The sequence below is a fragment of the Salvelinus sp. IW2-2015 genome, unplaced genomic scaffold, assembly GCF_002910315.2.
Source record: "Salvelinus sp. IW2-2015 unplaced genomic scaffold, ASM291031v2 Un_scaffold1396, whole genome shotgun sequence".
NCBI lineage: Eukaryota > Metazoa > Chordata > Actinopteri > Salmoniformes > Salmonidae > Salvelinus > Salvelinus sp. IW2-2015.
The window spans coordinates 72,165-94,549 of NW_019942881.1; the positions used below are offsets into that span (position 1 = coordinate 72,165).

The 22,385-nt window shown below is 43.1% G+C and overlaps 1 protein-coding gene and 2 long non-coding RNA genes across 8 annotated transcripts; 2 read left to right on the top strand and 1 right to left on the bottom strand.

The window, feature by feature from the left end:
* The first annotated feature begins 45 nt into the window (after nucleotides 1-45).
* On the top strand, nucleotides 46-5,134 carry LOC112070696 (uncharacterized). Of its 6 annotated transcripts, XR_011475632.1 has the most exons (7): nucleotides 46-398; nucleotides 1,349-1,439; nucleotides 1,890-1,958; nucleotides 3,539-3,660; nucleotides 3,759-3,848; nucleotides 4,440-4,562; nucleotides 4,668-5,061. It is a non-coding gene; the product is annotated as an uncharacterized lncRNA (long non-coding RNA). The 6 variants fall into 6 exon arrangements; XR_002893948.2 differs by having other exon boundaries at nucleotides 1,349-1,958; nucleotides 4,668-5,134; XR_002893950.2 differs by lacking the exon at nucleotides 1,349-1,439.
* Nucleotides 5,135-8,740: 3,606 nt separating this feature from the next.
* On the bottom strand, nucleotides 8,741-16,641 carry LOC112070697 (cytosolic 5'-nucleotidase 1A-like). Its single transcript, XM_024138131.2, has 5 exons — nucleotides 16,472-16,641; nucleotides 16,217-16,346; nucleotides 10,917-11,039; nucleotides 10,266-10,453; nucleotides 8,741-10,026 (listed from the first exon to the last, which is right to left on the bottom strand). Exons 1-5 carry the CDS (start codon nucleotides 16,583-16,585, stop codon nucleotides 9,646-9,648), a joined length of 936 nt encoding a protein of 311 aa, XP_023993899.2. The 5' UTR covers nucleotides 16,586-16,641; the 3' UTR covers nucleotides 8,741-9,645.
* A 1,659-nt stretch (nucleotides 16,642-18,300) lies between these two features.
* On the top strand, nucleotides 18,301-20,317 carry LOC139024351 (uncharacterized). The gene is made up of 2 exons (XR_011475631.1): nucleotides 18,301-19,900; nucleotides 20,052-20,317. It is a non-coding gene; the product is annotated as an uncharacterized lncRNA (long non-coding RNA).
* Nucleotides 20,318-22,385: the final 2,068 nt, after the last annotated feature.

Sequence of the window (22,385 nt, forward strand, 5' to 3'; positions counted from 1 at the left end):
TTTTTTAAACTTTTCTCCAATACTATTGGTCGATTACCATGTCAATCAACGCTAAACAGAAAGTTAGTTCGCACTTCGGATTTTGATGCCAACACAGACGTTACAGTCTCATTGGTTTTCATTCCAGCCTCGTTAAAAAATATTAATGTATTTAACCTTTATTTAACTAGGCAAGTCAGTTATGAACAAACTCTTATTTACAATGATGACCCCGGACGACACTAGGACAATTGTGCGCCACCCAATGGGACTCCCAATCACGGACGGATGTGATACAGCCTGTATTTGAACCAGGGACTGTTGTGACGCGTCTTGCACTGATATGCAGTGCCTTATTAGACTGCTGCGCCACTCGGGAGTTTGAATGCCGCGGTTGCCTAAAATGTGTACGGATTGGGGTTAGTCGCCGTTAGGTGGTTATTGTGGTGTACAGTAGGCTACGTTACCGTTTACATACTATTAGTTCATTTTAGAATACTGTAAACTAACAGTATCCTTTCAGTTGAGCGTACTAGCTGTTCGCCTGTCTACCGGAAGTTGATGCTGTTGTTATGCAACCTCTTGCTATCTAGTTAACATAACAAATGACTAGTTAGACATTTTACGACTTCGGGTGTGTTCTTAAATTCAATCTGGAGTGCAGGAGTGCGTTATCGTCAGATTATTCGTTTGTAAATTCAGAGCGCACCCTGGATGCTCCGGCGGAGGAATAGGGTCGATTTGAGCGTACTGACCATACAACAGCAGTCAAGCACCCCAGCTAACGTTGGCTAGCTACTTCCAGACACAAATGAGACCACTCTGACCATTTTACTCACCCTAGCAAAGCTGGCTGGCAGGCAGTTTTCATGTTATCTAGAGCGTTGGTGACTAACTGTGCTGCTGGCAACAATTTAATTACGCTTTTTTTTACTGACAAATGCCATATTCAATAGGGGGTGTTGGGGCTCGTAAATTCATTATTCTGCGCTCTTGTACACTCAAGAGGAGAGTGCTCTGAAATCGGAGTAGATAGCCAGAGCGAATTTACGAAAGCACCCGAATGACCATTGAGAACGCACAACGACTATACTTAGCTAAGAGTGACGGGAATAATCAAGTCAATAAACGTTGGTTAGCCTATAGTTAATATACTGGCAAGTTTGATGTATAAGTAGCCAACCAACATACTGGTACATAACGTTACTGCTGTAATGATATGCTATGTGGTTCGTAAGGACAGCATAGCTAACAAATTGTCAGGCTACATACCGTGTAAGGTAACTTATTTGAAAAGTTATTACATTGTTCAACATTTTCTTAACATTTGTCATAATTAGCAATGCATTTGTATCTGCTCTCGTTGTAGATCGGCTGCATATTTTCTGCCATTTTCTTCAAATCTGAAAACAATGTGAAGCCACGCCCATCTCCTGAAGAATTACATTATGCTCCCTAAAGTACGGAAATAGTGTCTTCTGCGTGTATACTTCATATTTTTGCAAATTTAGTACGACATCCGGGAACTTTTGGCATACTAACTATATCCATGCTATGACCAATAAGCATACTATATTGCGGTTAGTATGAGTATTCGAACACAGCTATTGTCCTTATCCATACCATAGCTGCTGCTATGGATATGCCTTTTACTTGAGAGCTCTGTCTTCTTTTCCAGGTCTCCCTTGACAAAATGAGGTTATTTTTGACTTGGTAAAATAATCTAACGGTTGTGTGCACTCTCGCAAGATAGAATTGTGTGGTTTGTTGGCAGATTTTCAAAAGAAAATAGAAATATACAGTATATCATCAGCACATCTCAATCAGATGAGATACACAGCTAACCCAAATTTAATTTCATTCATTCATAAATGTGGACACTAATTATTGTTAATATTCCAATTCTCTAGGCCCTCCATTCCAAAACCTGAAGCCCCCTGTCCTCAGCAGGAAAGACCAGGAAAAAGTGTTGGCTTAAGGTACAACTTCCTATTGAGGAAATGTAAGATAACTCAATGTCATATTTAGAATTACTGACATGAATAGCATCATATACAAGCAATCTATCAAATGTATTTTATAAAGCCCCTTTTACATCAGCAGTTGTCACAAAGTTCTTATACAGATACCCAGCCTAAAACGCCAAAGCGAAGGCAATGCAGTCGTAGAAGCACAGTGGCTAGGAAAAACTCCCTAGAAAGGCAGGAACCTAGAAAGAAACCTAGAGAGGAACCAGGCTCTGATGGGTGGCCAGAACTCCTCTGGTTGTGCTGGGGAAGATTATAAAAGAGTACAGCCATTTAGACCAGATCGTTCTTCAAGATGTTTAACGTTCATAGATGACCAGCAGTGTCAAATAATAATCACAGTGGTTATAGAGTGCAATAGTTCAGCACCTCAGGAGTAAATGCCAGTTGGCTCTTCATAGCTGAGCATTTAGAGGTTGAGGCAGTAGGTCCCGTAGAGAGAGACAGGATCAAACAGCATGTCTGGGACAAGGTAGTACCTTCGGTAAGCCCAGAGCAGGTAAGGGTTCCATAGCTGCAGACAGAAACAGCAGAGACTGGATCAGCAGCACGACCAGGTGGACTGGAGACAGGGAAAGCCAGAAGTCGTCAGGCCAGGTAGTCCTGAGGCATGGTCCTAGAGCTCATGTCCTGCATCCTTTATTTAACTTGAGTGTAGACTAAGCCCTAGAGGTTTGTAGCTTCACATGATTTAGCCTACTTGTCAATCCAGATCTGAATATTTGATATCCTTTTTATTATACACTGTTGATAGTAATTTTTTTCTAAAGCTAATCACTGAATGTCCTACTTCAAGGATGTGGTCAGGTTGACACTTCGAAGTCATAATAACACCGAGTGGCGCAGCGGTCTAAGGCACTGCATCTCGGTGCTTGAGGTGTCACTACAGACACCCTGGTTCAATTCTAGGCTGTATCACAACCGGCCGTGATTGGGAGTCCCATAGGGCGGCGCGCAATTGACCCAGCGTTGTCCGGGTTTGGCCGGTGTAGGCCGTCATTGTAAATAAGAATTTGTTCTTAACTGACTTGCTTAGTTTAAATAAAGGTAAAAAAAATATATAAAATGAAGTCTGCTGCGTGGTTGCCAGATACACACAAACTTAATACATTTTTTGTATTGTATTTATTATGGATCCCCATTAGCTTACTCTTCCTCGGGTCCAGCTAAATTAAGGCAGTTATACAATTTGAAAAACATTACAATACATTCACAACACATTGTGTGCCCTCAGGCCTCTACTCTACTACCACGTATCTACAACACAAAATCCATGTGTACGTGTGTGTACAGTGCATATGTTATCGTGTGTATGCCTGTGTTTCCCTTCACAGTCCCCGCTGTTCCTTAATGTGTATTTTTATCTGTTTTTTTAATCTAATTTTACTGCTTGCATGAGTTACTTGATGTGGAATAGAGTTCCATGTAGTCAAGGCTCTATGTAGTACTGTGTGCCTCCCATAGTCTGTTCTGTTTAGGTTAGTGTGTAGTCAAGGCTTTGTCATTAAAATTATATTGTGCCTATTTTTCAGATCTGCCAACCAGGCTCGGTGGGTGACAGGTAACAATGATTCAACCAAGCTGCTCCAGGCCTGGAGTGGCACGCTGGAACTTCCAGAGGCTTGTAGACCTGAAGCAGTGTGATGTGGTCCAGGTAATTATCACACACACGTATACACACTCACTCAATCACTCATTCTGTTTTGTTGTATAATTATTTTAACTTAAGAAAAGTGTTACTCTCTCTTTTAGATCTGACATCCCTATTAGCTCAACCACAGTCCTCAAAGCTGAAGTCGTCTGCCCCTGCACCTGCTACATCGGCCACGACAGGTGATGCAGGTAATCATCACATGCATGTATACACCCATGCACACTCTCCCTCACTTGGGACTCTATTCAATCACATCTGCTTTAGCCGACATCCACATAGCGGTTGTTTTGGCAGTGTCTGAGGTGGAACTGTGTTAGAGCTGTCAAATTCACAAGCGTCTCCTGGCATTATACCTAAAGCGGACATTGCCATTGCCTGCATGGAGTCGCATTAACAGAAATCTCATGCAGCCCTGTTTACAAGTTAGAACACTGGAGTTTGAGATGTAATCTACACCTCGATTAGGCTGATAGAAATCCTCATTATTTAGTTTAATGATTTTGAATTTGAGCGTCGTTATTTCTATATAACCTACACTTTCTCGTTCTGAACATGTAACGCGAGTAGAACGGTGTAGTTTCGTGACAATGATCAAGAGCTGCTGCTTACCGATTTGACAGATCAATACACTTACACCTCAGACACTGCCAAAACATCAGCTATGCAGGTGTCGGCTATCGCCGCTTACTCTTGATCTGATTGAATCTAGGTCTTACACTCATTCAGTCTGTTTAGTTGTATGATTATTGTCAGTTAAGAAAATTGTGCCTCTCTTTTAGATCTGCCACCCCCAGCAGTTCAGCTGCAGTCCTCTGCTGTGGTATTTCATTTACCGACTGCACCAGTTCCTACTACACTGGCCGTGAAGGGAGAAACTTTTGAGGATTCCCAAATGGATACAGGTAATTCAGAATTATGTTGCATATGCTCACTCACACCAACAGATGTGCACACAGACATGTTGTTGAGCTGTATACTTACTCTCACTTTGTGCATCTCTTTTTCAGATCTGCCATGCACTCCACCACTGCCTTACAGACTCATCTCTGAGAAAGCAGAGATGGGTGGCTGACAAGGAAAAATAAAACACAACACACACTCTCTCTCTCTGTCATACACACTCACACACATTATCCCCAGTGTAAATGAGTTGTAATTACTTGTTTATTTTATGTTTGCTCAATTTTATTTTAGGATTTGAGATATCTACTCCTACATATCCATTCTCAATATCTACATAATTACTCTAACTATCACATCAAAGTGTTATTGGTATTGTAAAAGACTTGCTTAATTTGTACAGTTTGAGGATATTCTGTGTGCTTTTTAAAAACATGCCTCCCTCTCACACACACACATTAGACCCAATGTAAATACATTGTTTATTTTATGTATGCTCTATTTTGTTTGAGGATTGTCAAATCAAATCAAAGTTTATTTGTCACGTGCGCTGAATACAACAGTGAAATGCTTATTTTCAGGCTCTAACCAATAGTGCAAAAAGGGTATTAGGTGAACAATAGGTAGGTAAAGAAATAAAACAACAGTAAAAAGACAGGCTATATACAGTAGCGAGGCTATAGAAGTAGCGAGGCTACATACAGACACCGGTTAGTTAGGCTGATTGAGGTAGTATGTACATGTAGATATGGTTAAAGTGACTATGCATATATGATGAACAGAGAGTAACAGCAGTGTAAAAAGAGGGTTTGGGAGGGCACACAATGCAAATAGTCCGAGTAGCCATTTGGTTACCTGTTCAGGAGTCTTATGGTTTGGGGGTAAAAACTGTTGAGAAGCATTTTTGTCCTAGACTTGGCATTCTGGTACAGCTTGCCATGTGGGAGAGAGAACAGTTTATGACTGGGGTGGCTGGTGTCTTTGACAATTTTTAGGGCCTTCCTCTGACACGGCCTGGTGTAAAGGTCCTAGATGGCAGGCAGCTTAGTCCCAGTGATGTACTGGGCTGTACGTGTAACAGTATAACTTTAGTACGTCCCCTCGCCCCGACCCGGGCGCGAACCAGGGACCTTCTGCACACATCAACAACTGACGCCCACGAAGCATCGTTACCCATCGCTCCACAAAAGCCGTGACCCTTGCAGAGCAAGGGGAAACACTACTTCTAGGTTTCAGAGCAAGTGACGTAACTGATTGAAACGCTATTAGCGCGTACCCGCTAACTAGCTAGCCATTTCACATCCGTTACATACGCACTACCCTCTGTAGTGCCTTTTAAAATATATATATATATATTTTTCACCTTTATTTAACCAGGTAGGCAAGTTGAGAACAAGTTCTCATTTACAATTGTGACCTGGCCAAGATAAAGCGAAGCAGTTCGACACATACAACAACACAGAGTTACACATGGAGTAAAACAAACATAATACAGTAGAAAAATAAGTCTATACAATGTGAGCAAATGAGGTGCGATAAGGGAGGTAAAGGCAAAAAAGGCCATGGTGGCGAAGTAAATACAATATAGCAAGTAAAACACTGGAATGGTAGATTTGCAGTGGAAGAATGTGCAAAGTAGAGATAGAAATAATGGGGTGCAAAGGAGCTAGCTAAATAAATACAGTAGGGGAAGAGGTAGTTGTTTGGGCTAAATTATAGATGGGCTATGTACAGGTGCAGTAATCTGTGAGCTGCTCTGACAGCTGGTGCTTAAAGCTAGTGAGGGAGATAAGTGTTTCCAGTTTCAGAGATTTTTGTAGTTCGAGGCCGAGCAGTTGCCATACCAGGCAGTGATGCAACCCGTCAGGATGCTCTCGATGGTGCAGCTGTAAAACTTTTTGAGGATCTGAGGACCCATGCCAAATCTTTTCAGTCTTCTGAGGGGGAATAGGTTTTGTCGTGCCCTCTTCACGACTGTCTTGGTGTGTTTGGACCATTCTAATTTGTTGTTGATGTGGAAACCAAGGAACTTGGAGCTCTCAACCTGCTCCACTACAGCCCCGTCGATGAAAATGGGGGCGTGCTCGGTCCTCCTTTTCCTGTAGTCCACAATCATCTCCTTTGTCTTGATCACGTTGAGGGAGAGGTTAATGTCCTTGAACACCACGGTCAGGTCTCTGACCTTCTCCCTATAGGCTGTCTCATCGTTGTCAGTGATCAGTGTCATCAGCAAACTTAATGATGGTGTTGGAGTCGTACCTGGCCGTGCAGTCATGAGTGAACAGGGAGTACAGGAGGGGACTGAGCACGCACCCCTAAGGGGCCCCTGTGTTGAGGATCAGCGTGGCGGATGTGTTGTTACCTACCCTTACCACATGGGGGCGGCCCGTGAGGAAGTCCAGGATCCAGTTGCAGAGGGAGGTGTTTAGTCCCAGGGTCCTTAGCTTAGTGATGAGCTTTGAGGGCACTATGGTGTTGAACGCTGAGCTGTAGTCAATGAATAGCATTCTCACATAGGTGTTCCTTTTGTCCAGGTATGAAAGGGCAGTGTGGAGTGCAATAGAGATTGCATCATTTGTGGATCTGTTGGGAAGGTATGCAAATTGGAGTGAGTCTAGGGTTTCTGGGATAATGGTGTTGATGTGAGCCATGACCAGCCTTTCAAAGCACTTCATGGCTACAGACYTGAGTGCTACGGGTTGGTAGTCATTTAGACAGGTTACCTTAGTGTTCTTGAGCACAGGAACTATGGTGGTCTGCTTGAAACATGCTGGTATTACAGACTCAGACAGGAYAGGTTGAAAATGTCAGTGAAGACACTTGCCAGTTGGTCAGCGCATGTTCGGAGTACATGTTCTGGTAATACGTCTGGCTCTGCGGCCTTGTGAATGTGGACCTGTTTAAAGGTCTTACTGCGGAGAGCGTGATCACACAGTTGTTCAGAACAGCTGATGCTCTCATGCATGTTTCAGTGTTACTTGCCTCGAAGCGAGCACAGAAGTTATTTAGCTCGTCTGGTAGGCTCGTGTCACTGGGAAGCTTGTCTGGTAGGCTCGTGTCACTGGGAAGCTTGTCTGGTTGGCTCGTGTCACTGGGCAGCTCTCAGCTGTGCTTCCCTTTGTAGGCTGTAATAGTTTGCAAGCCCTGCCACATCCGATGAGCGTCGGAGCCGGTCTTAGTCCTTTATTGACACTTTACCTGTTTGATGGTTCGTCAGAGGGCAGAGGGTATAGCGGGATTTCTTATAAGCTACTGGGTTAGAGTCCCGCTCCTTGAAAGCGGCCGCTCTACCCTTTAGCTCAGTGCGAATGTTGCCTGTAATTCATGGCTTCTGGTTGGGGTATGTACATACGAGCACTGTGGAGATGACGTCGTCGATGCACTTATTGATAAAGCCAGTTACTCGTGTGGTGTACTCCTCAATGCCATCAGAAGAGGCCCGGAACGTATAGAGTGACCAATAGTTACTGTATTATGATTGTTTAGTGTTTTATTTACTCAACAAGTAGTGCCCGAAAGAGGGATCGAACCATGTCTTAAAAGCAGCCCTACCAGTAGTAGTTCATGGCTACAGACTGTAGTTATTCTTGATGTGACTAGATGAAGCTGTACTGATAGCCACAACCGTACAAACCACCAGTATAATAAATGGCAATAAACAAATATAAAAGCCATATAATTTACACAATATGCCATCATCTCCTCACAGAAGCCATGTTTTTACGGAATGGCTCAGCGCCCATGTTTATAAAGCGAGAGGAGGTTGTCCATTTTTGCACTTTAGGTTAACATTGCATAGGCTGCGTTTAGACAGGGTATCCAGGATTCTTGGGATGTCCCTACACCATTTAAATGTATATTTAGAATGGTTAAGGTTAGGGTTTAGGGTTTAGGCTAGGAACATCCAAAGGAGCTAGGATTGCACTAACCGTTTACACAGGCTACCCAGTTCTGATCTTTTTTTCACTAATTGGTCTTTTGAACAATCAGATCAGCTCTGAAAAATATCTAATATCTTGGTCAAAAGATCAATTAGTGGAAAATAGATCAGAATTGGGTTGCCTGTGTAAACGCAGCACATACAGTAACTTGCATGAGAAGCAAGCAAAAGTACACCAAAGGTACTTCATAAAATATTCCTAGATTAGAAACAAAAGAATAGAACAAACAATGACGTCAATAACATGCAATACATATTCCGTAAACATGTTTTCAACCTAAGATAAATGTGATATGCTAAAATGATACAGGTACAGTCTACTGTAYGTTTATAAACACCCCTCCCCCTCAACGTTATAAATACTGTATTGCCAAATATGTGTATAATACAATATAATGCATTTATACATTTTGGGGTTCTGGAGTTTCATCATGATGTTGCTACAATTCACAGATTTGTAAACTCCATAACTATTGTATAGTCTATATTTGGGTTGATTTTTGGATGTAAATGATGGTTTTCGGAACTTTAATGCTATGGTAAAGTTCCAATGGAGCCGTTTCCATCTAAATATTAAATCATTTCTGGGTAACAATTAAGTACCTTACTGTGATTGTATTCAATTAAAATTAAACAAAAATAGCTTCTTAGCAAAGAGACATTTCTCAAACAAGAATTTTGCTTGTACAGGCAGTCTTTTCAAACATTTCCAACACTAAAATGGTATTATAATTTTCACAATTTCACAGCATTATTACAACATCATTGCAGGACTGGCGATAGACCTCCTTGCAATTGTGTGCAGATTCTATTTGAAGAATTGCTGTAAAATTATATTTTTCCTGGTCTGACAGAGTTAATTAGATACAATTCCAGTTCTTTTACCTTGGTAGGTCAAGATCTGGATATGTATGTACAGCACTTTTTGGGCATACGATATTTGACGTTTTGTTTTACATCTACTGGCACTATCTCTTGTGATGACACATGACACGGGTGAAAATGGCATGCCCTCCCTCTATGCTTCTCCCATTGTCATGTGATTCTTTCCCCAGAAAACTGAGGGCACTGAAAAGGACTGTCTCGTTCAAATACACAATGCTGTTTTATTGTCCCTTGGGTTAGGGAAGAGAGTGAAATCCAGACTACTTGGTGGCAGCGCTAAAGTCTTTAGTGTTCTCCTTAGCAGGCTTCTGCTGGGGCAGTTTCTGAGCCACACCATATGGCACATGAGCTGCCACGGTCCCCAGCTGCGTAGCTCCCTCCACATGGAACATCTGATCGTCAAAGAATATGTGAGGCCGGATCTTCTCCAGCATTGGCCCCTTAGGGGCCCCAGCAAGGAAGAGGGCCTCGTCTGTCTCCAGGCCCCAGGATCGCAGTGTCTTCAGGGCCCGGGTGCCTGAGCTGGCTGCGCTGCGTGCCGTCACCAGGTAGGTACGGATGGGGCAGTCCAGACGCTGATCCTTGGCATAGAACTTCTTTTGCAGCTTCCCCAGAGACTCCAGGAACCCTTTCAGTGGTCCCTGAGAGGAAGAGAGAAGGAGAGAGAGGGAGTTGCTGCACTATGGGCCCAAACACTGAACATGTGTCACTTAAAATCTACAGTAAATCTACAGAGACACCAAACCTCTTCTGCCCGCACTAGATTCCTTAATCCATATGAAGTACAGAGGGATATTGCTTTGTCAATTTACAAACTATTTCGATTTTGCTGCATATCCATTTGTGTTTTAATGTGTTATGGAATGATACGTGGACATACATGATCAAGAAGTGTGTTTTCGTGTGTCTTCTCATGCTCAAAGAACTTGTCCAGTCCGTGGGCCTTAAAGATGCGCTCTGACTCGTCAGAGAAGAGTACTGCGTCCCCATCGAAGGCCACCCGCAGCTGAGTCTCTGACACTTCTGTTCTCTTCTCTGGTGGATTAAACATGGTGGCTGCTGCGATCCCTGAGAGAGAGATAGAGAGGCAGAGATAAAGGGAGAGAGAGAGAGACAGAGATAAAGGGAGAGAGAGTGAGAGAGACAGACAGGAGATTAGTCCAGACAGGAGATTAGAGGGAGATTAGTCAGTATCACTTGATCAAGGTAAGCTTATTTTGCTGTATTAAACAACTAGATAACTGTGTTACGAGACAGATCAAAGTGTCCATCGATAAGACGGACAGTACATTCTTAGAGYAAAAGGTTATTCGGCTGTCCCCATAGGAGAACCCTTTTTGGTTCCAGATATAACCCTTTTGGGTTTCATGTAGAACTCATGTAGAACTCTCTACGTGGAACCCAAAATGGTTCTATCTGGAACCAAAAAGGGTTCTTCAAAGGGTTATCCTATGGGAACAGCTYAAGAACCCTTGTAGGTTCTAGATAGCAGCACCTTTTTTTCTAAGAGTGTAACTAACAAGACACTTACCCTCCTCCAGGGCCTCTCGGACCTTCATGGGGTCAGCAGACAGGTACAGGTTAGTGTGGTAAGCCTTCAGGTACCCAATGGGACTGTTCCCACCCGTCATACAGAAACGCTCAATGAAGAGCTCTGCAGAGGAAAGAGAGAATGGCATAGAGTCAATGTTATGTTTTTTTATTTAACTAGGCAAGTCAGTTAAGAACAAATTCTTATTTTCAATGACAGCCTAGTGGGTTAACTGCTTGTTCAGGGGCAGAGCGACAGATTTGTACCTTGTCAGCTCGGGGATTTGAACTTCCAACCTTTCGGTTACTAATCCAACGCTCTAACCACTAGGCTACCCTGCCGCCCCAAAATTGATGTATGCATGCCAATAAGAAAACAACAACACCGGWCAAGCCCTGGATGAATTAACAAATAAAGGCTGCCATCAGTAAAACAGATGTTCAACAGATTGGGGGAAAACATTGAAATGGAGAAAATACAGAAACACTGTGCAAATGCTTATCAAGGAAGCAAAGAAAAACTACTACAAAACTGAAATCCAGGACCTAAAGAAGAGGAATGGAAGGAATGGTGGGACTTCATTAACAAAGGACTAGGATGAAAGAAAACATCAGGAGTGAGAATACAGGTTGAGGGAACTGAAGACAACGATGSGGCTGATGTTTTAAATGGCTTATTTGCTGAGGCGTGGACAAGCACCACACGTCTTGCCATCTTCCCCCTGCGCATACCTACAAGGCAGGTTGAGCTGTGCAGCATTGGCTAGATAAWGCAAGGTCTGACCAGACTCAGCCCACGTAAAGCGMGTGGGCCTGATGGCATTCCAGRCTGGCTASTAAAAGAGCATGCAGAAGATCTAGCCCCTGTTATCACACACATAGTTAACACCACCTACTGGCAGGGGACTGTTCCTGCTGCCTGGAAGACTAACAATGTGTGTCCCATACCTAAAGTGTCAAACCCATGTACAAAGAGTGACTGGAGGCTGAWCTRTCTAACTTCATGCCTTGGAAAAATCCAGAAGAGCTTCATCATAAAAAAGTGCACAAATCAGTATGCCTATCTCCTAAAGTCCAGCACTACTACCGCCCTTGTGAAAGCCACACACTCCTGGCTGGCAGGTACAGATTCCAGAAAACCAACAATGGTGAGGGTGTTAATAGCTGATATGTCCAAAGCCTTTGATCGAGTAGATCACGCAAAGCTCCTGCAACATCTGTCTGACATTGAACTGTATCCAAGGTTACTAGCCTGGCTCCACAGCTACACSACCAGAAGAAGGCAGAGGGTGAAGGCAAATGGCACATTTAGCCCTTAGTCAYAGGTCACCTCTGGTGTGCCACAAGGGGGCATGGTTTCACCATATCTGTTTCTCCTTCAGATGTCCATCAAAAAAGTTGTCTTCAGTGACACTCTGGACACTATGCAGACAATGTAGGGCTGTCCTGAGCCATACCATTACCCAGCATCCAAGAGGACACTTCCATGGGCTTGAAGGCAAAGCAGCTGGAAGAGTGGACCACATCCAACAACATGCTCCTGAATGGGAAAAAGTCTGTGGAAATGTGGATATGTTTTTCTAGAGACCATCCACAACCTGCACCACTAATCATAGTAGGACAGAAAGTACCAGTGGTAACAACAACCAAGTATCTTGGTTTTCATCTAGACTCTAATCTCAGTGACGCACATGTGGAGCAGTCAGTGAGGAACGCCTCAAAACCCCTGCACTTTGACTGTTCTTGKCAGAAATGGCCTACCCACTGAAGATCTGGTCACAGTATACCCTACACTGGTTAGGCCTTGTCTGGAATACGGTGGAGTGCTGTTAGTTGGATGCAGTAAAAAGCAGCAGGCCCAACTAGACAGGGTGCAGAGGAGGGCCTTGGGGATCACCTCCAGAGGTGGAGCAGTCCAACCACAGCTCCCCTCACTGCAGAGCAGGCGAGAGCAGCCTGCAGTGCATCTGGTGGAAGACAGTGCACACTCTTGACCATGCATTGAACAACCTGCTCCCTCCAAAAATAGGTAACTGCACAAACAGGCTCCTGAGAAACACAAACAGGCTCCTGAGAAACAGCTCCGGAGAAAACAACCCACGATACTGTCCTTGTTTAACTTGTTCCTGGTTTAACTGTCCTGATAACTGTCCTGTAAACTGTCCGTATAACGGTCTGTAAACTGTCCTGTATAACTGTTGCCTGTATAACCGCCCCTGTATAACGTCCTGCACAACTTCCCCTGATCATAATAACTGTCCTGTAGATACTCCTGTAATAACCGCCCATGGTTATAATCTTATAACATGTCCTGCACCAACGTCCTGTAATTAACTGTCTGAATATAACTGTCCTGATACTGAACTGTCCTGCACAACTTCCTGTAAACTGTCCGTATAAACCGCCGCACACAACTGGTCCCTGGTATAAGTCCTTTATAACCGCCTCCTGTTATAACCGTTCTGTATAACTGTCTGTTATAAGCTGCCTGGATACCGTCCTGTATAGACTCCTGTATAACCGTCCCTGTCCCAACCTGTCCTGATCAAAACTGCTCCTTCGTCTGTTAGTGCTTGAACTGTCACCGAGTATACTGTCACTGCTCCATTGAATCTTACCTGATCTAGACACCTCCGACACACCTGTGCCATATACTAGCCACCTCGTGCTCATTAGTTGTTTATACACTGTCCCCTTGTAATACTGTTACCTGCGTCTGTCCATCAAAACTGTCCGTCCTGTGAATAACCAACCCTCGTCTACCCCACTGCTGCACCTCACGACATGTAATCACGAGTCCTTAGCTTGTACTTAAAAATGTTTCCCCCACACAACTCATCGCTCTTTTCACCCACACATTTCCATAATTCATAAGAACCCATTTCGAATTTCCATCGATATGAAAAAAACTAACCCTCTTGGTGTATGATAATCAATGGTTGTCTTCTCCCCTCTACTCTATGCTAAACACGTATTGATTATCGTATTTGTAAGTTATATCAGTAAGTTTTTGCGACAATGATTTTATTTAAATCGTTCCTCCGAATTTCCCGTGAATTCTCCATGTCGATTAGTTAAAAATGTGTCGTGCCGCGAGCTAGGTGGCTGGCTCAGTGTCTGTATGGCGAAGATCTTATTCAAAGTTTTTCTTAATTACACACTGTGAATTAAACGCTGAGATATCACAGCGAAATTATAATAACTAGGGCAATTTGACCCGGTGGGCACACGGGTAGTGGTTGAGAAACTAGGTTTTCTGATTGATTGTCGGTATAATTTCCCAATCTAAACTCACAGGAATACTCAGAATATCGATTTTACCACAGCCGCATTAACCAGTTGCCTCTAACAGTCTCGTTCTGAACGTCGTATAGCCCGGATTCTGCACGGACCCGGGTCTCACTAATGAATTAGCACCACACACAGTCTTAGTTTAATGTTTATTTACTAAAAAGCTAAAATGATGATAAAAGATACACATACACAAAAACACATTCTAGGCTATTGATTAGACTTACTATAACGGGCCAACACACTAGGGCGCGTGTTACCCAAAATGGGGATTAAAAGAAGAGAAAGAGAGAAAGTACACGAGAGGAATATACATTTGGGTGAAATTGTCAGCTATGCTCATTCTAACCCTAGCCTTGCCCCAAACTGCCGCTGTTATGAGTCAGAATATAATATGTAATTACTTGTGGAGGTTCTCCGTGGATTTTCCTGCGTGGACCGTTCAAGCTGCTCACTGACGCTTCTCCTGCGCACCTCTCTAGGTGTCCCACGATGTCCGTGCCTTTTGGCTTACTGGCCTGTTCCCTTGTCCTTGCTCTGAAGGGGTCTTCGGAGGACAGATAGCTCTGTAGCTCAGAGCTCACAGCGTAAAGATGAAAGAGTGTAGATACCACGATTCGATGGGGAGTGGAGGCTAGGTGGTTCGGCTTGTATTCACCCGCTTAGACACCGCTACTCATCCTAGCTTGGGTAGAAAAAGATTTCTTTGTCTTCAACTTGTTGCGTTTTGGTTCGTTGACCTTTTAGACCTTTGGCTGCAGCTCGGGTCACTTAGTCATATCTGTTAATTCTGCACTCACAGGTTTTATACCTCGGGCAGAAGTGGGCGTAACTGCCTTCAGGGCAATTCTCTGGGCGTACCAGGTTTAAGGGGCAAGGTATAGATTTTACTCAATACAATTTTAGACAACTAACTTCACATTTCATCTCTACCGAAACATTCTCTTTGATTTGGACATTTTCCACACAACGTACAATGTATAAACATCAAGCATATACGAGGAAAACTCTTAACGTTACAATGTTTTCATAATAACGTCATCTATTAACCTTTAATAACAAAACAAAAATGACATACATTTTCATATTCCATCTATCGTCATGACCACCATTGTAGTGACGGAAACCATTGTTCCAAAGTCCCTTTATGCATGTTTACAGTTCTGAGACTGGTCCTCCATAGTGAGAGGGACAAAGGAATGTGGTCTGTGGCTTCAGAATTACCATGGGTGTGAGGGGTCATAAAACCCCCACATCTTCAGACCCCCTAGATCTCTCCTCCTCTGTTGGGGTTGAGAGGAAATCTGTAGGGTCGTGGTCTCCTGTAACCTGACCTGATCAGGACAGTCATGACAGTAGGGATGCATGATATAGTCGGTAAGCATATCGGAATCGGCTGATATTAGCTAAAAATGCCAACATCGGCATCGGCCCGATGTCTAGTTTCACGCCGATGTGCAAAACAGATGTCTGCGCACTGAGGAAGAGAGGCCACGGACAGACAGAAAGCTTGTGACATGTATGATGAAATCCTGGTTGAGAATGAACAAATGAACAACGAAACAGCACAGCAAGTGAAATAAATACGTTTTGATTATGTTTTACTGGTAATGGGAACTTTTTGGTCAGTGTGTGTGTGTGTGTGTGTGTGTGTGTGTGTGTGTTTGAACTATTTAACTGTACTAGAATGCTTAAAAAATAATGTTTTATATCAGTTATCGGTATCGTTTTTTCGTCATACCGTCATACCGGTGCATCCCTAATTATTAGTAATGTAAATTCTGCACTTCCTCAGTTTTATCTGTGAGCAAGAATAAATAAACTGAAACTTCATCATCAATGCATCAGAACAGCCCTCATCTCTTGGTACCCTTAAGCCCAACCTACTATCAGGGCATCACACTGAATTTGAATGAAAGATGTACTCATTCACAGCACAATGGCCAGGTTGTGCACATGTGTGCACGTGTTTATGCACGTGTGTGTCTGTGTGTGTGATTAGGCACTCACGGTGGTGGTTGATGGTGTTTATGAGTCGGAGACCGGCGTGTGCGTGGCTGTTGGTCATGAGCACAACGTCAAAGAGCTCCTCACTCTCAGGGTACAGCTCCCTCAGCCGAGTATTCACTGCCTCCAGAGCCTGAGGTCATGTCAAACAGAAGCTCTCAACATACACCATACATCATTCACATTGACGAACATGGTCGGCAATGTCAAAGCTCTGGGTGTATTTCTGTCTGTCTGTGTGTCTTTTTTTCCCCTGACCTTAACGAAAGGAAAAGCAGGACCAGGGTCGAAGGGCTCTGTCTCGTGTTCTATCTGGTACTTGAGGTAGTCCTCCATGCCTTTCTGTTCGTAGATCTGCTGCTCCTTATCCATGTTGAAGAGGACACGCGATGACACCGCAATGGTGATGGCATTCTGAGGCTTTGGCTGTTGGATGAGGGAACACAATGCTTAATACCTGAACACACAATACAACACACACATTAGCACACAGAAATACACACAAGTAGGAAGGGCGATTCAACGCCAGGAAAGCTCAAAAATATTTTTGGTATCTCAGATTGTTCTGGCAATTCTCACATATAAACTTCATTGGGGGTTTATTATTTTTATTTATTTTGATGTGGTGCTTTGAAAATGTAATAATATACATTTTGAACCTTATGTATGTTGCCTTGGTGGAGTCATTTCCTGTTTCAATTTAATTTAATGCATGGGAAAGTATATCCTTATACAATAACAAAAACRTCCATCTGAAGCCATCTCGACTCCCAGACGAGCTCCTCCAGCACCGGTCGGAAGTGTGTCCTCTCTGACCACAGCAGGTGCAGGAGGAGCCTCCTCCTCCGGTCCCCCTCGATGCAGCCCCCCCTAACTCCATCGGAGTTGGAGCAGGAGGGCTGGGAGGTGGAACTGACAGGACCCCTTCTGAACGCCCGCGGGCAGCTAGCAGGTTGTCCAGCCGGATCGACAAGTCTATGAGTTCGTCGAGGGAGAGTGTGGTGTCCCGACAAGCTAGCTCCCTGCGGACGTCCTCCCGGAGGCTGCACCGGAAGTGGTCCATCAGGGCCCTGTCGTTCCACCCCGCACCAGCGACCAAGGTCCGGAACTCCAACACGAAGTCCTGCGCGCTCCTCGTCTCCTGTCTGAGGTGAAACAGTCGTTCACCCGCCGCTCGGCCCTCTGGAGGGTGGTCGAACACGGTCCGAAAACGGCGGGTGAACTCCGGGTAGTGGTCCCGAGCCGAGTCTGGGCCGTTCCAGACTGCGTTGGGCAGGAGACGAGGAGGCTCACACTCTCTTCACCCGAGGGAGTCGGACGAACGGTAGCCAGGTATAGCTCGAGCTGGAGCAAAAACCCCTGGCACCCAGCCGCCGCTCCATCGTACTCCCTCGGGGGCGCGAGACGTAACGCGCTGGGACCGGACATCGCCGGAGGAGGAGTGGGTTGCGTCGMCGCTGAAGGTGAAGTCGGGAGACCACTCCTCTCCCATRGCTCCATTCTCTCCATCATTTGGTCCATCGCCGAACCGATCCYATGGAGGATGGCCGTATGATGGAGGACGCGCTCCTCCATTGATAGAAGAGGGGTGGTCGCTGCTCCTGCTGACMCCATAGGTTATGGTGCGGGCTTCTGTCACGTCTTCGAGGAGTAGTGGGTGGAGGAATCAGGCGCAGAGAGCAGAGGTAGTTCAATCGTGATCTTTTAATCCCGAACAACAAGTAACGGTAACGCCAAACACTAAGGCGCATCACTTTCAAACAGTCCAAAGACAGGACCAAACAGTCCGGAGAAAATAGTACACGAGAAACACACCACATGAACAGAAAAACAAGCCCGCACAAAAGCAGGCGGGCATACCTGGTTTAAATAGCCCAAATCAAAACCCAATACAAGGAACAGGTGTAACAAATCAGACAAAACTAACTGAAACAGAAAAGGGGATCGGTGACAGCTAGTAGACCGGTGACGACAACCGCCGAGCGCCGCCRGAACAGGAAGAGYAACCACCTTCGGCGGGATTCGTGACACTCTGTCACTTTCAGACATGCGCAGAGCAGACTGAAAGGAGAAGGGTAGCTCTTGACTTGAACCACAGGGGTTCTCTGTAAAGAGAGAGTAATCCAAAAGGCACAGACAGACCCCTTGACTTTCAATTGGCACCCTTGACCTGTATGTAGTCTCTCCTGATTGGCTCTGTGGTGCTTAGTCAATAGGAACTCCGTTGCTGGCCACATGATAAAGTTTTTACAGTCTGGCAGTCTGACTAAAGCYCRAGAGGTATGAGGAGAGACATCCTCCTTTGTATTTATGGGAACAAATATTTCCTAACACTTTGGATCCTATTCTTGGACAGTTAGAAGACACAAATGCGTCAATGCAAAAAAATGTTTTTACTAATTACTGTCCATGAGTTACCTCAACCTTGTGGGTCTATGGGTGTTTGGGCCAATAAAGTGCCAACTCAATTATACCATTGACTAGTCTCTCATGCCCCTATGAACGGGGACACAGGGCAATAGTMTTTAATCTAAACCAGCCCTTTCTTACTGGAGTACACTAACCCCTAATTGGGACTCTTTTCTTGACACACAGTAGCAGTTTACCAGAAAAGAAGTCAAGAAGATCAAAAAGTAGATTGTTGTAAGGGTGTATTACGTCCTGTGCTGGCCCTATTGTCATATCCATTCTGAATTCTGAGTGGTAAAATCATAGCTGAAAAATGCTTGCATCAACTGCATATATCATAAATTGCTATTGCAAATAGAAGTATTATGTTCAACAACTGACATTTTCYGATATTATTTTGACAAACACACTTTAACACACTTTGGTGCTTACAATTCATTCTCTATTGTCATAGACTTGATGGGCACTGTCATCTGTGATCTTTGTGATATGACTTTCTTTAAGCACGTACTGATGAAACTGTCACTTAATATTTTTTTCTTAGTCTACAAATGCTCTACATTTATTCACTCTGTGATAGAGTTGGATCCTATCTGCTACTTTTATTATTGTCCTGTAAATGGTTCAGTGCCTATAATTTAGGCTGTGTGTAGAATGGGACATGCAGGAAATTACCTCTATTAGATTATAGTCATAAGGAAATCAGCATACAGTTTTGGCCTGTGTATTAATTTGCCTATAACTAATCAGAATTCCATTATGTTTACATAAAAAAGAGAATACTTCAAAATGAGAAGATCCTGCCATGGAAAAGACGAATGGGTGGACATAAAGTGGAAAGGATGGGAAATAACTCACACCATACAGCAGGACACTTTCAGCTGCACGGTCTTTGTAATGCAGGTTTGATAGTTGTATTTCAATAATGAATGGTTAGCAGTTATATGACAATTAGGTKAAAAACTKTATTTTATTTTTTGGTGTAGATGGCCAAGGAAGTTGCACAGAACTTCCCCAACATCCCCTCCCAAATTGATATAGAACCTTCACAAAAACACATGGAGCAACTGCAAAAAGAAATGGCTGAGGATATACAAAAAATGTCTGMTATGTAATGACTTTTAATTCAAAGTAAATGTAAATTCTTTATTTTTATGTAGTTGTGTGGGACAGCCATATGTTCAGTTCATGCCTATGATTTCAGAGTTCAACAAAGCCAACAACTGCTTCATGTGTGCCACTGATAAAGAACCTGGATGTGGCCCAAAGACTGACTGGGTTAGTAATTTTATTTAACATGTTTATAATTTTTTGACAACAGTGACAGCATGTAAGACAATTTATGATATAACACAATGGATGGCTAATTCGTCATACTGCATTGATATTTTATATTATTTACAACGTGTTATGCTTTGTTTTGTTTTAGATTGAATGTTTTGCATGCCAACGGTGGTTCCATGTGCTGTGCCTGGGAATGAAGACAAAAGAGTGATGAACACAAACTGGAAGTGCTGTCTTTGTTGTTGAAAATGTATGCTATACCCTATCCAAACTATACATTATCCACACTGAAGAGGCTCTGAAATGTATATAAACCAGGGATAAAGAGAGAAAACGAACACAAATGTTTTGTACTTATTTGAAGTAAAGTGTCTGTTGACATGTTGGAAAAGATTAAAGGTCTACAATTTCTATTTAATTTGTCAAAATAAATGTTTTATTGGATTTTCTGTCCACAATTACTGTGGTTACATGTTCAGAATATGTATTGACCGGCAAACCCACTGCAGCTTACCTCACTAGCTCACTCTCCATCCCTGCTTTGGACAATTAATAACATGACTCTAGTACTTTGCCCTTTTCCTTTATGGTTGATATTAACGATGAAAGGAGATATTATCTGTCTATCTCCTATTGTGTACCGCTGTTAAATACTGTGGAAAAAATAGAAAACAGGGAAAATAAGTACTTAGAACTACCAATTATTATTATTATATTATTATAGATAAATATTAACCCCCTAATTGTCAAACTAATATTAATGTACAACAATATAGAAGATAAATGACTAGAGGTTATGCAATATGGGTGTATATCCACTGCACGCTTCTTAGGTGTGTAATTGACATGACCAAGGAGCTATTGAAATTTAAAACTATGAAAAATGTACATTACACTGCGTGATTTTACAGCACACAAACAAGAGTGTGCAATATATAAGGCTAGTCTGTGGACATTCTGAAGTTTGTTTGAGTCCAGTYTGTCACATGACCAAGGAGCTATTGAAGTTTTAAATTCTGAAAAATTCATGCAAAATCAAGTGAAATGAAAATGGACAAACTAAAGGATGTGCAATGTGTAGGCCCACTGAGTGGACATTCTGAACCTTGTTTAAAGGCAGTAGGTCACATGACCAAGGAGCTAGTTACATTTTTAAGTTTGAAAAATTAATGTAAAATGTGTGAGATGAAAATGGACAAACCAAAGGGTGTGCAATATAGAAGGGTAGTCATTGGACATTCTGAACCTTGTTTGAGTCAAGTAGATCACATGACCAAGGAGCTATTGAAATGTGAAAATGTGTKAAATTCATGTAAAATCGAGTGAGATGAAAATCGACAAACTAAAGGGTGTGCAATACATAAGAGTAGTCAGTGGACATTCTGAACCTTGTTTGAGGTCAGTAGGTCACATGACCAAGGAGCTATTGACATTTTTATGTTTGAAAAATGCATGTAATAACGTGTGAGATGAAAATGGACAAACTAAAGGGTGTGCAATGTGTAGGCCCACTGAGTGTACATTCTGAACCTTGTTTGAAGTCAGTAGGTCACATGGCCAAGGAGCTATTGAAATTAGACCGTTTGAAAAATTAATGTAAAAACGTGTGAGATGAAAATGGACAAACCAAAGGGTGTGCAATATAGAAGGGTAGTCAGTGGACATTCTGAACCTTGTTTGAGTCAAGTAGGTCACATGACCAAGGAGCTATTGACATTCAAATGCAAAAAAAGTTTGTACTTTGTTTTATGCTCCATAACTAATTAAACTAGGAATACAAAATGCTGCTCACATTTCCACGTTTATTAGCTTTGGAAAGCAAATTAATCTCCAAATCGTGAAAATAAGTGCTGTGCAATGTTGTGCGGGAATTTTTCCAACATCATGACACTTATTTGGAGTCTATGGCTCAAGTGGTTTGAAAGCGCGAACTTCCAACTTGAAACGGTCTTTACCTCGGTTGACTTTACTCACATAAAAACTGTGGATGGGAACGTGGTTAGCCTACTACAATCACCTAAAGTGTTGGATGACTTTCTAGATAAWAAAAAAATGATTCACTTACTAAGAAGATCCCTCCCTGCACCTTGCGTGTGGTGGGAGCGGTATCGTTTCGACGCATTGTCCTCTCCGAAATTAGGAAAGTGTGATGTATCTGTGGGGTTGCTGGTCCCTGTCTGCGATATTTCAACAGCTGGACTAAATATTATTCAGATCCTTTTTGACCAGTTTGAGGTTGTCACAATACCTTTGTCTCAGGCCATTCAGGACGGCATTTTGTCAGGCAACACTTTTATGACGTAATGTTATATTCTACTAGCAATTAAAAATATTGGACATGGATAAATATTTGGTCATTTTAGTCGTTGATTTGGCCGGTTAGGCTGCTTAAAACAACTCCCCGCATCACCCCCAGGCAGGCGCATATTAAGTTATGAGTGTGTCTGTCTTCGATAATTAAGCGCAATGGGTGACTGTA

What these genes read in the sequence shown, in the direction of transcription:
- LOC112070697 (XM_024138131.2), bottom strand. Translation starts at nt 16,585, where the DNA reads ATGGATAAGGAGCAGCAGATCTACGAACAGAAAGGCATGGAGGACTAC. An exon ending in AAACACCATCAACCACCACC is followed by an intron (nt 11,040 to 16,216) that starts GTGAGTGCCTAA and finishes TTTCCTCTGCAG; the next exon opens with AGCTCTTCATTGAGCGTTTC. An exon ending in CCGAGAGGCCCTGGAGGAGG is followed by an intron (nt 10,454 to 10,916) that starts GTAAGTGTCTTG and finishes TCTCTCTCTCAG; the next exon opens with GGATCGCAGCAGCCACCATG.